This window comes from Nomascus leucogenys, chromosome 2, assembly GCF_006542625.1.
Source record: "Nomascus leucogenys isolate Asia chromosome 2, Asia_NLE_v1, whole genome shotgun sequence".
Classification (NCBI taxonomy): domain Eukaryota; kingdom Metazoa; phylum Chordata; class Mammalia; order Primates; family Hylobatidae; genus Nomascus; species Nomascus leucogenys.
In genome coordinates this window covers 136368989-136384040 of record NC_044382.1, presented here as the reverse complement: position 1 = coordinate 136384040, position 15052 = coordinate 136368989, and the positions used below count along the sequence as shown (strand labels likewise).

The following is a 15052-nucleotide window of genomic DNA, read 5'->3' as shown; positions in this document are numbered from 1 at the left end:
TTGCAGTATAGGAAGTGTGTTTATTTATAAGGTTGACATATCTTCACGTATACTTGAAAGATCTTTTTCAAAAATGAGACTTGCAACCAGCACATCTGTTGTTCTTATGCAAGGGATTAAAATGAGCTATTTTGCCGGGCGCGGTGGCTCACGCTTGTAATCCCAGCACTTTGGGAGGCCGAGGCGGGCGGATCACGAGGTCAGGAGATCGAGACCACAGTGAAACCCCGTCTCTACTAAAAATACAAAAAAATTAGCCGGGCGTGGTGGCTGGCGCCTGTAGTCCCAGCTACTCGGAGAGGCTGAGGCAGGAGAACGGAGTGAACCCGGGAGGCGGAGCTTGCAGTGAGCCGAGATTGCGCCACTGCACTCCAGCCTGGGAGACAAAGCGAGACTCCGTCTCAAAAAAAAAAAATAAATAAATAAATAAAATAAAATAAAAAAACATAAAATGAGCTATTTTTGTTGAAGTTCAGCTGCAGAGTAACAATGTTAAAATGGCTTGCCAAAAAATTACCTATTCTTGATTTTGTTTCTTTATATTGAATTTTTAAACTGTTCTTTGCTTCTATGGGAGACAGCCTCATTCTTTAAAGCAAATCGAAGTTTTATGTGGTTTCAAGGTTTTTGTTGTTGTACTGCAGCATTTATATGATATCTAAGACTTCCTAGCTTAGCATTTTGAATGTTAAATTATATCCAAGTTTGATTTTCCTAGAAACAGTTTTTCATAAAAATTATACCAACATTATTGACTCTTCCTCCTTTAAATGTCAGGTAGTTTTGTTCTTATAAAACTATGAATTAAATCTGTGTAGCTTTCCCCTTGGAGTAGAATAATATCATTTATGTTAGACCTTATCAAGAAACCTGAGTGGTATTTTGTATTCCCAAGAATTAATAAACTGTATTGACATAATCCCTGTGTGTAAGGAAAAACACACAACTTTTTCATGTATTTCTGTTGTATTTTATAGCAAATGAGAATAATTGAATTGGTGAATCCTCGGAAAACTGACCTTTCTCTGATCTCTTGTATGTCTCAAAACAGCAACAACAACAAAGCTGAAATTAAAAATTATTTAGTTCGTGATTCAGTTCTGTTTTACCGATCATCCAAAAATTTCACTGAAAGTAAATCATAAAAGAAAGCAGGATAGAGTAGAAATACCCAGTACTAACTTTCAAACTGCCTGCAGGCTACATCAGCCCCTCTGAAACTCCAAGGTGCATATTAATGCCCTGTCTTGTTAAAAAATGCAGAACCCGGGTTAGTGGGTCAGGGTGGGGCTTAAGTCTGCATTTCTACCCAGCCCCAAAGTGATGCTGATGCTGCTGGTCCATAGAAACCTTGAGAGGCGGGATCTAAATGGACTGTACTCAATATTCATAGAAGAATTTGCCTATGTATCACACATGCCATACATTTACTAAGGCTTTTGTTATCACCATAACAGAGCTGCACAATGTACAGTCACCTGCTACAGAGGAGCGATCATATAATATTAACTTACCTGTAAAGAATTCATGACTATGTACCTTATTAATGAGGTCTTCCTAACTAGGCTACCCATAGAACTAAACTGACTGACACAGAAACAGAAATCAGATTGTTAGAACTGAATATTTATAGGCAGTTTAGATTGCCCAAATATATGTGTGATATGGAAGAAGCATATCTTTATTGATTCATTTTAATTTTCTAAACTCTTGTTCACCTAGTCAGAAAAGAAAATCTCTGCTAAGTAAAGAGGAGTCATTAATGCTGCTGCCTTCAGGGCCCAGGAAGGGAACATCAGTGAATGTACCGAGCTGGGACTTAGGGGTGGCCGGGGCTGTGGTGTCCTGGAGAAAACACACTTCATCCCACCAGTGCCGTGTGACATGGCAGGTCTAGCATGACCAGAACTTCCAATTTTTCAAGAGAAGCCAGAAATACAAATTTCATGTGGAATTTTGCAAGTTTACAATGTTGGCTACTAATTTAAATTCTGTAAAAGCATTATTCAGGTCAAGAAGGCACATCTGTATCCCAGACGCAGCCCTGGGCCACCCATTTACAATGTCTAGTGTGGAATACATTGAAGTCTCTTAAGGTACTTCTCATGAATGGAAAATTATGAATTTTTAACATGAAACTCTCTAGCCTTTTGTCTTTGGACACTTTGGTCAGAAGAAATAGTCTCTGTTTTATGCATTTGGAGGCACTGGTATAAGATTAGTATATGATCATAAAACCTGTCTTTCTTTCTTCTCTCACATTCCAGATTATAGGACAGGCCCGTGTTTCACTCAGGTCAACAACCAGATGTGCCAAGGGCAGCTGACAGGCATTGTCTGCACGAAGACTCTGTGCTGTGCCACCATTGGACGGGCGTGGGGCCATCCCTGTGAGATGTGTCCAGCCCAGCCTCAGCCCTGCCGGCGGGGTTTCATCCCCAACATCCGCACTGGAGCTTGCCAAGGTGAGTCAGCTGTCTGCCTGTGCACACCGTCGCAGACCTGCCACTTCTCTTTTTACTGGAGTTGGAGAATCTGGCACTGGATGGTAGCTTTAACAGAATACTGATTTCCAAGAGTGGCCACGTTAACAACCCTGACCAGAGAAGGTTTATCTTTTAGCCACCTAATAAATAATTGTTTCAACTGTTGACATTAATAGAGAAGAGAAAGAGATGAAGAATTGGGGGAAATGTAAAAATACAGTGTAAAATATTTAATACAATCAGAGGATGAACCACTCTATTTTCATCTAGATGGCATGACTCCTCCCTGAACTATACACATGCAAATACCCAGGAAAAAACCTATTTTTTCTCTGCTTATCTCATTCAAGTTATGAGAACCTGAACCCAAGTAACAAGGAGAAGAAAGCCACCTAATATTGGCACTCTATAATTATTAATAGTGTCTTCAAAGACAAAATGTGAACTCTGTCCATGATTGCAGTTATTACAGAGTTTGTAACCTGGGTTGGTCGTGATCTCTGGGTTTTGATACTGCCTAACTACATTCATGACACTGATTTCTATATTAGAGCCAGATCAGGGCCCTGAGGAGGCTACCTTAGTAGACTACAATCCAAGTAGCCAAAAATTGTTACCTGTTTCCTGGTTAATTATTTTAATTAATTTTCAGCTGCCACAATTCTTACCTTTTTCTAGCAACTTCTCTGATATCATATGTCTTAAATCCATTTTTAGAGCTGAGACATGTTCTCTTTGATGACTTCTCAAATGGCAGTTGCTTCATATTGCATAGCAGTAAGATCACAGGAAAACAGAAATTATTTTTGTATTATTCACATAAATAATATTCATATTTGAGACTTGGAGAGTTAAGGTTATTTCCTATAATTAAAACATGTACAAAGTTAGATACAAAGTCTTTCAAATTGATGTTAGTAAGCTGTGTCACAAGTGAAGATGTTATCTATTGGGCCTGTGTAAATCTTACATTGTAGAAAGCCTGGTCAGTGTCCTAAATCTCAAATGAGAATTATAGTTTGGGGAGCGCATACATAACTTTAGTTCATTGAATAACAAAATGTGAGTGTTATGCATAATTTTGTAAATGTGTCCCTGACAGCAGCATCCACAGATTTTTGTTAGTGTTGTAATTTTATAAAAGGTGTATTTTTAAAATGGTCTATTTCTAAAATCATTTTGAATCAGAACTACGGAGATACCAAGGGGATGACTATATAACTAAAACATTTACCAACTTTTTGTTTAATTACATATGAAAGCTCACATATGTGAACTGTGGAGTTAGAATAGTTCTTTTTAGTGATGAACACAGCTCAGGCCTTAATGATGAAGATTGAGTCAAATGCCATTTTTAATCTATTGTTTACTATGGATAGTAAAATTCTATATGTTTTGGTATGAATATTAGTCGGATTATATAGAGTTCCTGATAGTGTAACAGTTTCTTCTATAGGAAGATATTCTATATTATATTGTATCTGTCTTTACTGTGCTCCATATAGTCTTTACTACATCTTAGTATATAGATTGCCATGTAATTTATATAGTGGATATAGATTATTATTAAAAATAAAATACTCTACTATATTGATTTACTAGTTTAATAATGACCGGATTTACTATAGTACTACTTCTTGTTTATTCTGTACTCTTTATTACCTTCTAACGTACTAACTTATTTTCTTTGTTGTTTTTAATTTTCTTTTGGCTAGAATGTAAGCTCTATGACTGCAGAAATCTTTTTCACTTACTCACTGATGTCTCAGACATCTAGAACAGTGCCTAATATATAGTAGAAGCTCAGCAAATACCTTTTGAATTAATAAATGACATTAAGATTGAAATACTTCTAAAACCCACTATTTCAGAGAAAGAAACAGTTCAGGTTAAGAAAAGCCTTTAACTTCAACCAAAACATTCCAAATTATTGACTTTCCTTATGTTCTGTATTTATACGTACACTTTTTTACTTTCATATTTTGTCAGAGGCCTAGTTTTTTTCCCAAACACAATTATAAAAAATGTGTCATCTGATCTCAAACTTCTGAATGTCCTTTAGGGTTTAGTAATGTCTGAAGGATTACTTATTTGATTTTGTTTATGCAACAAAGATAAATTTCAGGCTCCATTTGCCTAAAAATCTAAGAGATTAACACAGTAACAGGAACAAAATGAAATTTGCCACATGATTAAAATGTCTGGAAAAGCATGTTGAAAAGTTCTGCTTTATTTCAAAATCGTGGCATAGTCAGAAAGTTCTCAATTAAATACTAATCCATAGTTCAGGCTATTTTAAGACATCTTACTGTGATTTCATTTTTTCCCTTTAAATTCCTAGAGTGTTTCCTGAATACTTATGCCAAATTAATTTGGAAGAGATGGGGCATGAAAAAATGATACATTAAAACATGGTACATGTATGCCATTAAAAAAAACAGTGATCTTTTTTATAGCATGATTGAGAAGTTTTATGGAGTTAAAAATAAATTTCAACTATGTGGATGATAACTGTAAATAGCTTAACACTAGCTCTAAATCATGGTCCTTTTGAAGTTCAGAAGATAATGATATCCTGTAGCTGATGCAATTAGTTGTGAATGAAACATGCTCTTGCAATAAACAGGGTAGCTGTGGAAAATGAGGGACAACAGGAAATTAAGATAATACTTAAAGAAATTAAGCTGTGAGAAAATCAGTAATTTTATTTTATTTATTTATTTTGCTTTATTTCTTATTAAAAAACGAATGCATGTGCAGAACGTGCAGGTTTGTTACAGGAGTATATGTGTGCCATGGTGGTTTGCCGCACCTATTGACCCGTCCTCTAAGTTCCCTCCCCCACCCCCCAACAGGCCCTGGTGTGTGTTATTCCCCTCTCTGTGTCCACGTGTTTTCAATGTTCAACTCCCACTTATGAGTGAGAACATGCGGTGTTTGGTTTTCTGTTCCTATGTTAGTTTGCAGAGGATGATGGCTTCCAGCTTCATCCATGTCCCAGCAAAGGGCATGATCTCATTCCCTTTTATGGCTGCATAGTATTCCATGGTGTGTACGTACCACATTTTCTTTATCCAGTCTGTCATTGATGGGCATTTGGGTTGGTTCCATGTCTTTGCTATTATAAATACTGCTGCAATAAACATATGTGTGCATGTGTCTTTACAGTACAATGATTTATAATTCATTGGGAATACATCCACTAATGGGATTGCTGGGTCAGATGGTATTTCTGGTTCTAGACCCTTGAGGAATCGCCATTACTGTCTTCTACAATGGTTGAACTAATTTATATTTCCACCAACAGTGTAAAAGCATTCCTATTTCTCCACAGCCTTGCCAGCCTCTCTTGTTTCCTGACTTTTTAATAATCACCATTCTGAATGGTGTGAGATGGTATCTCATTGTGGTTTTGATTTGCATGTATCTGATGATCAGTGATCATGATCTTTTTTTCATATGTTTGTTGGCCACATAAATGCCTTCTTTTGAGAAGTGTCTGTTAATATCCTTTGCCCACTTTTTGATGGGGTTGTTTATCTTTTTCTTGTAAATATGTTTAAGCTCCTTATAAATTCTGGATATTAGACCTTTGTCAGATGGGTAGATTGCAAAAATTTTCTCCCATTCTGTAGGTTTCCTGTTCACTCTGATGATAGTTAACTTTTGCTGTGCAGAAGCTCTTTAGTTTAATTCAATTACATTTGTCAATTTTGGCTTTTGTTGCAATTGCTTTTGGCATTTTTGTCATGAAGTCTCTCCCCATGCCTATGTCCTGAATGGTATTACTTAGGTTTTCTTCTAGGGTTATTATGGTTTTGGATTTTACATTTAAGTCTTTAATCCATCTTGATTTTTGTATAAGGTATAGGGAAGGAGTCCAGTTTCAATTTTCTGCATATGGCTAGCCAGTTTTCCCAGCACCATTTACTAATTAGGAGATCCTTTTCCCATTGCTTGTTTTTGTCAGGTTTGTTGAAGATCAGATGGTTCTAGATGTGTGGTGTTATTTCTGAGGTCTCTGTTCTGCTCCATTGGTCTGTATGTCTGTTTTGGTTCCAGTACCATGCTGTTTTGGTTACTGTAGCCTTGTAGTATAGTTTGAAGTCAGGTAGCATGATGCATCCAGCTTTGTTCTTTTTGCTTAGGATTGTCTTGGCTATACAGGGCCTTCTTTGATTTATATGAAATTTAAAATGTTTTTTTTCTAATTCTGTGAAGAATGTCAATGGCAGTTCAATGGGAATAGCATTAAATCTATAAATTACTTTGGATAGTATGGCCATTTTCACGATATTGATTCTTCCTATCCATGAGGACTGAATGTTTTTCCATTGTTTGTGTCCTCTCTTATTTCCTTGAGCAGTGTTTTGTAATTCTTCTTTAAGAGGCCTTTCACATCCCTTGTAAGTTGTATTCCTAGGTATTTTATTCTCTTTGTAGCAATTGTGAATGGGAGTTCACTCATGATTTGACTCTCTGTTTGTCTATTATTGGTATATAGGAATGCTTATGATTTTTGCACACCGAGTTTGTATACTGAGACTGCTGAAATTGCTTGTCAGCTTGAGATTTTGGGCTGAGATGATGCGGTTTTCTAAATATACAATCATGTCATCTGCAAACAGATACAATTTGACTTCCTCTCTTCCTATTTGAATCCTCTTTCTTTCTTTCTCTTGCCTGATTGCCCTGGCCAGAACTTCCAATACTATGTTGAATACGAGTGGTGAAAGAGGGGATCCTTGTCTTGTGCCAGTTTTCAGAGGGAATGCTTCCAGCTTTTGCCCATTCACTATGATATTGGCTGTGGGTTTGCCATAAATAGCTCTTATTATTTTGAGATATGTTGCATCAATACCTGGTTTACCGAGAGTTTTAAACGTAAAGCGATGTTGAATTTTATCAAAAGTCTTTTCTGCATCTATTGAGATAATCATGTGGTTTTTGTCTTTGGTTCTGTTTATGTGATGGATTACGTTTATTGATTTGTGTATGTTGAACCATTGAACCAGCCTTGCATCCCAGGGATGAAGCTGACTTGATGGTGGTGGATAAGTTTTTTGATATGCTGCTGGATTCAGTTTGCCAGTATTTTATTGAAGATTTTCACAATTTGTTGTTGTTTTTTTTTTTTTTAGCAAGTTTTTGTTGTTGTTGTTGTTGTTGTGTCTCTGCCAGGTTTTGATATCAGGATGATTCTGGCCTCATAAAATGAGTTATGGAGGAGTGCCTTCTTTTCAATTGTTTGGAATAGTTTCAGAAGGAATGCAACCAGCTCCTCTTTGTATTTCTTGTAGAATTCAGCTGTGAATCCGTCTGGTCCTGAGCTGTTTTTGGTTGGTAGGCTATTACTGCCTCAATTTCAGAGCTTGTTAGTGGTCTATTCAGGGGTTCAACTTCTTCCTGGGTTAGTCTTGGTAGGGTGTATGTGTCCAGGAATTTATCCATTTCTACTAGATTTCTAGTTTATTTATGTAGAGGTGTTTATAGTATTCTCTGATGGTAGTTTGTATTTCTGTGGGGTCAGTTGATATCCCCTTTATCATTTCTTATTGTGTCTATTTGATTCTTCTCTCTATTCTTCTTTATTAGTCTAGTTAGCAGTCTATCAATTTAATTAATTTTTTCAAAACACCAGCTCTTGGATTCATTGATTTTTTTTTGGAGAGTTTTCCTTGTCTCTAACTCCTTCAGTTCTTCTCTGATCTTAGGTATTTCTTGTCTTCTGCTAGCTTTTGGGTTAGTTTGCTCTGCCTCTCTAGCTCTTTTAATTGTGATGTTAGGGTGTCGATTTGAGATCTTTGTAGCTTTCTGATGTGGGCATTTAGTGCTATAAATTTCCTTCTTAACACTGCTTTAGCTGTGTCCCAGAGATTCTGGTACGCTGTCTCTTTGTTCTCATTAGTTTCAAAGAACTTCTTGATTTCTGCCTTACTTTCATTATTTACCCAGGAGTCATTCAGGAGCAGGTTGTTCAGTTTCCTGAAGACGTAATTGTGTGGTTTTGACTGAGTTTCTTAATCCTGAGTTCTCATTTGATTGCACTGTGGTCTGAGAGACTGTTATGATTTCGGTTCTTTTGCATTTGCTGAGGAGTGTTTTACTTCCAATTATATGGTCAATTTTAGAATAAGTGGCACTCAGAAGAATGTATATTCTGTTGATTTGGGGCAGAGAGTTCTATAGGCATCTAGTAGGTCCACTTGATGCAGAGCTGAGTTCAAGTACTGAATATTTTTGTGAATTTCTTGTCTCATTTGTCTGTCTAATACTGACAGTGGGGTGTTAAAGTCTCCCACTATTATTGTGTGGAAGTCTAAGTCTCTTTACAGGCCTCTGATAGCTTGTTTTATGAATCTGGGTGCTTTTATGAATTCAACAGAAGAGTTAGCTCTTCTTGTTGAATTATTCCCTTTACCATTATGTAATGCCCTTTTTTGTCTTTTTTGATCTTTGCTGGTTTAAAATCTGTTTTGTCAGAGACTAGGATTGCAACCCCTGCATTTTTTTGCTTTCCATTTGCTTGGTAAATATTCCTCCATCCCTTTATTTTGAGCCTGTGTGTGTCTTTGCATGTAAGATGGGTTTCCTCAATACAGCACACCCACACCGATGGGTCTTGACAGCTTATCCAGTTTGCCAATAAGTGTCTTTTAATTGGGTCATTTAGCCCATTTACATTTAAGGTTAGTATTGTCATGTGTGAATTTGATACTGTTATCGTAATGCTATTTGGTTATTTTGCACACTAGTTCATGCAGTTTCTTCATAGTGTCATTGGTCTTTATATATATATATATATTTTTTTTTTTTTGCAGTGTCTGGTCCTGGTTTTTCCTTTCCATATTTAGTGCTTCTTTCATGAGCTCTTGCGGAGGAGGCCTGGTGGTAACGAAATCCCTCAGCATTTGCTTTTCTGGAAAATATTTTATTTCTCCTTTGCTTATGAAGCTTAGCTTGGCTGGATGTGAAATTCTGGGTTGAAAATTCTTTTCTTGAAGAATGTTGAATATTGGCCCCCAATATTTTTTGGCTTGTAGAGTTTCTGCTGAGAGGTCCAGTGTTAGTCTGATGGGCTTCCCTTTGAAGGTGTCCTGACCTTTCTCTCTGTCTGCCCTTAACAGTTTTTCCTTCATTTCAACCTTGAAGAATCTGAGGATTATGTGTCTTAGGGTTGATCTTCTCATGGAGTATCTTAATGGTGTTCTCTGTATTTCTTGAATTTGCATGTTGGCCTGTCTTGGTTGGTTGGGGAAGTTCTTCTGGATAATATCCAGAAGTCTGTTTTCCAGCTTGTTTCCATTCTCCCTGTCTCCTCCTGGTACTCCAATCAGTCGTAGGTTTGGTCATTTTATGAAGTCCCATGTTTCTTTGAAGCTTTGTTCATTCCTTTTCATTCTTTTTTCTCTATTCTTATCTGCATATCTTATTTCAGTAAGTGATCTTAAGACTCTGATATCCTTTCTTCCACTTGGTCGATTTGGCTGCTGATACTTGTGTATGCTTCATGAAGTTCTCATGCTTCCTTAGGTCATTTATGTCCCCCTCTAAACTGGTTATTCTAGTTAGCAATTCCTCTCACCTTTTATCAAAGTTCTTAGCTTCTTTGCATTGGCTTAGAACATGCTCCTTTAGCTCATCATAGTTTTTTATTATCCATTTTGTGACGCCTACTCCTGTCAATTCGTCCATCTGATCCTTCGTTTAGCTCTGCACCCATGATGGAGAGATGTTGTAGTCATTTGGAGGAGAAGAGGCACTCTGGCCTTTTGTGTTTTCAGCATTTTTTCATTGATTCTTTCTCATCTTCGTGAGTTTGTCTAGTTTCCGTCTTTGCGGCTGCTGACGCTTGGATGGGGTTTTTATGGGGGCCTTTTTGTTGCTGTTGACGCTGTTGTTGTCACTTTCTGCTTGTTTGTCTTTCTTTCAGTAGTCAGGACCCTCTTCTGTAGGGCTGCTGCAGTTTGCTGGGGGTTCACTTCAGGCCTTATTCGTCTGATTCGCCCCCATAACTAGAGATGTCACTCGAGGAGACTGGAGAACCGCAAAGATGGGTGCCTGCTCCTTCTGGGACTTCTCACCTCTGGGGGCACCAACCTGATGCCAATAGGATCTCTCCTGTATAAGGAGTCTGACAACCCCTTTTGGAGGGTCTCACCCAGTTGGGTGGCACTGGGAGCAGGATCCGTTTAATGAAGCAGTTTGTCCTTTGGTGGAGAGAGTGTGTTTCGCTGGGGGGAAACCCACTCGCCCGGGCTGCCCAGTTCCTCTGAACTACCAGGAGGAGAGGCTAAGTGTGCTGATCCCCAGAGACTGCAGCCACCCTTACCCCTAGGGGCTCAGGCCCAGGGAGATCCAAATTGTGTCGCTGAGCCTCTGGCTGGAGTTATTGGAGATCCTGCAGGGAGGCCCCACCCACTGAGGAAGGATGGGTCAGGGTTAGACCTGAAGAGGCACTCTGGCCTCAGACTGCCACAGCCAGTATGTTGGGCTGTGAGGACAAGTCTTGGGACCAAGCCATCCAACCTCCCTGGCTCCAGCAGGGGAAAAGCACAGCCAAGAGCTATAGAAATAGGTGCAGCCCTTCCCCCTACCCAGAGAGCTTAGTGTGTTCAGCAGTTGCTTTTTTTTTTTTTTGCTGCCCCTCCCCCAAGGAGCTCAAAAGGCTTAGAGAGCAGACAGCAGCAGCTGGTGCTGGTCGCCACAACTGCCCAGGAGCTCCATAGGCTTAAGCAGATTCCTGGTCAGAGGCTGTAATAATCTGTACGTTCCAGGGTTGAGACGGTAGGCCCCTGTGGCGTGGGTTTGTGAGTGGGATCCTCTGATTCGTGGGTTGCACAGTTCTGTGGAAAAAAAGTTTCCTAGGCTGGATAGCACACTCATTCATGGCCTCTCTTGGCTGCGGGGAGGGGGTTCCCCATCCCCGAGTGGCACTCAGGTGGGCCGCCGCACCACGCTGCTCATCCTTCTCTGTGGATCACACCAGCCTTCTAGTCAACTTTGATGAAAGAACCTGGATACTTTGGTTGCCAGTGAAGGATTCACACTCTTAGTTTGTTTTTTTTTGATGGGAGCCTCTGAGCGGCGCTGCTTCTGTCGGCCATCTTGGCCCCACATTTTATTTTAAACTGTTGCCATGCTAACATTCTGGACTTAAGCAGTGTCAGAAAGGTGTGCCCTCCTAGGGTGCTGTGAAATCAGTCGTATCAATTCTTGATGGCTTTAATATTGAGAGCCATTTGAGTTTTAGCCGTTGTGCTTAATCCACATTTAATCTACTTTCTTCCATTTTATTATACACCAAAGGACCAAAGTTAACTCATATAGGACTTAAAATTTAAGCTATCATAAAACAAGTGAATTAAAAATGTTAAAAGTGTCATTAAGCCCTTTTCCAATAATATTTATGAACTTTAAATATATCACAAATTGCCATGTGCATATGATGTATAATTTTCTTACAAAGTTTCTTCTTTTTTTGTCTTTAGTCTCATGAACCTACTCTAATTAGGAGTGACATTTTGTTTAAGATTAGTACTTGGCTTTGGATCTTTTCAGTTTTCAAATGAACAGGGTGCTCCTAAAATTTTTTTAAATATATTAAAATTAAACTGGCATAATTATTAATTTGTACCATGTGATATTTAGGGATTAGGCTTTTAAACTACTTCAAATGCTTCAAAACTGAAGATATAGCAGAAGAAAATTGTTTGTTAAATTTCATCTCTTGCTTCATCATTGATGATAGCAACATTGATGCCAAGCCTCTGCTCCATTCCAGGTAATGTGACATGCACAGGAATTCACATATTTGACACAGGCCCTAGCTAGGACACAGGATAAGGTCATGATAAAGAAATAGCAATACAGACCCTAAGTTGGTTTCTGCAAAACAAATGCTGGTGTGTGTTCTTTTCATATGGCATTAGTGCACCAGAAACATGATTTCTTTAGTCTGACTGCATGTGAGAAGAGTAGAGGAGTTTAATCTCAGGTGAAATCAGGCAGCTGTTGCTAGCTCCTCAATTGTCGAGCGAGCAGAAGATGCCCTGAGTAGAAAGTTATTTCCAAGCCTTCTACGTAGCCAAAGTAAAAAGTAAACTTGGCTGTTATCCGATTTATTGGATTAGAATAAATTATTAAAGATAGTTACAGCCAAAACAAATTCGTCTTGGCTGCCGACATTAACCAAGTAAATGAGATCATTATGAAGTCTAACTTTAATTCATGCTGTATTCACACAAGCTATTCCTATACAATTAAAAAACTTAAAGCAAACTCAATTATAGAAACTCCTGTTTAAAGATAGCAGAATATTCCTCTTCTTCTAACCTCACAAAAAAACTAACATGAAAGTGAATAATAGAGAACAACACATCATTCTAAAATAAAATCCTGTAACAAAACCAGTGGTGAGCGCATGCAGCTGTTGGGAAGTCACTGGGACAGGGAGAGTTTTCTAAGTATTTACTCTGAGTGTCATCATCTTGAAAGGTGTTTGAACCTACTAAGAGCAGAGAGCTAGGATTGTGGATGTTCTATTGGAGAGGAGGAGATGTTCCCATAAGAGACAGATCTACTTCAGAACCTCACAGTAACAGAGGGTAATGGAAGGAGAAACGGTGGGGGCAAGCCATTTCTGAGTATTCTCCACCCAGTCTTCCAGCCCAGAGACACTCCTTGAGTGAGGTACAGGAGGGTGGAAGGACAAAGAGGAAGTATGAACCACTAGCAAATAATCTGTAAATATAAGGGTCACACTACCAACTGACAGTTGAAAATTGATACTCAAGGGAAAAAAAAGTTGGGGAAGGAGTTTGGTGACAAAGTTTCAGGCCTATGCCTTGTAGAAGTTTCAAACCAGCGCATTTCCTTTGAGCCTTTCCCACTCTGCATTTCAGCAGGAAATGGCTGCATTGAGAGAGGAATAATAAAGAGAAAGGCCTGCATATAAAAACTGAAAAAAACAACAACAACAACAACAAAAAAAAAAACATAAAAGGCAGGTATGAACATCCTTCAAAGAATTACTACCCAAATAAATGCAAAGTTTATATACTTCTCTCTTATCTCAAGGAAATTAAAAATAGCGTTTTTAATGGAAATTTAAAACAATGATGCTTTGTGGAGCATCAGTTATAGGAAGGCCAGAGTGGATGCCAAGAAGGTTTGATCATTTTAACATTTGAATTTTGTGTATCATACATGAGTAGATATTCAGTCTGGATCAAACCATATTAAATGATTGCCAGGACACCCCATATGCCTCAGATTCCAAATAGAAATAGACCTATTATTTTGTTGCTGTCCTTAAAGTTAGACATTTGTTTTCATAGAAATAAAATATTATGTGTTAATATCTACAGAGTATAGAAATAAGAATTTCTGTTTACTAATGGAAATAATAAGCATTGGGGACTCCAAAAGTAGGGAGGCTGAGAGGAGGGATGAGGAGTGAAAAATTACCTATTGAGTACCTAATGAGTTTTCACTATTTGGATAATGGGTTAACTAGAAGCCCAAACCTTACCATTATGCAACATATTCACGTAACCTGCACCTGTATCCCCGAAACTATAAAAATTAAAAAGAAAAAGCAAATTCAATGTAAAAAAATTAAAATTAGAAATGGATCTAATTTGGTAACAAGAAAAGTTAAAAAACACACTATGAAATATAGTATTAATTTCTATGTCCCCTGGTTCCTACACATATAAATTAAATTAACCATTTTTATATGCTTATAATACTGCACATATTTTCCATATTTGGACATGAACTAAAAATAATATATCATCCAATAATAATTTATGTAATAAAATAAGTTTAATTTTTTAGAACAAGTTTACATGGAGAATTTGGAGAATAAATGAGGTTATAAACTAGAATTATTGTTGCTTTGTTACATTATTTTTAACCTTAATAGACATGGACTGACGTTATTGAATAAGGTGTAAGTTTCAAAATATATAACTGTGTTCGATAAAATTGTTACATGTGATTTGGAATAATTCAAAATTTAAATAAATAGTAAGTTTTTGCCTGAATCGAAGGAATGAACAAAGATACATCTGTACAGTCTCGTCATTGGAGAATTAATCAATCATTAGCAGTTGCTTGTGATAGGACTTTGCAGATGTAGAAATTCTTGCATAGTTTGAAGGCCTGAGGCTTGCTTTTTTATATTTATAAAGAGCACATCTTGGTCCAAATTGGTTATTTTTTGGTTATTTCTACATGATTTCTTTTAAATTTTCTTTTTTTATTTTAACTGCTAACTTGATCTAACTAAAAGAAATTAATTCTACATAACTGCAGAGTCTAGGAGACTTCAAAAATAAGGGTTTCATTCTCCTTCTAAAAAAAATACTTTTTAGGCAGTTACAAAATAAATCCTATGATGTTGTATTGTTTTTCTTTTTGAAAAATCACTGAATCTGCTATAGTCTGTATGCAGCATATAATTTTATGAATAATATTAAGGTCTTATAGACTTAGTCTCATTTTTCAGCTTTTACCATATTTTTTCTCTGATTTATCTGCCAGGAAAACAAGTCTCTAGA

General features: G+C 37.5%; 1 protein-coding gene across 1 annotated transcript in view; it reads left to right on the top strand.

Moving 5' to 3' along the window:
* The window catches only part of FBN2 (fibrillin 2), a 282139-nt gene that overhangs the window by 71990 nt on the left and 195097 nt on the right, over positions 1–15052 (top strand). The window contains exon 6 of the mRNA XM_030818406.1: positions 2268–2465. Coding sequence (XP_030674266.1) covers positions 2268–2465 — 198 coding nt within the window. The remainder of the gene's footprint in view (positions 1–2267; positions 2466–15052) is intronic.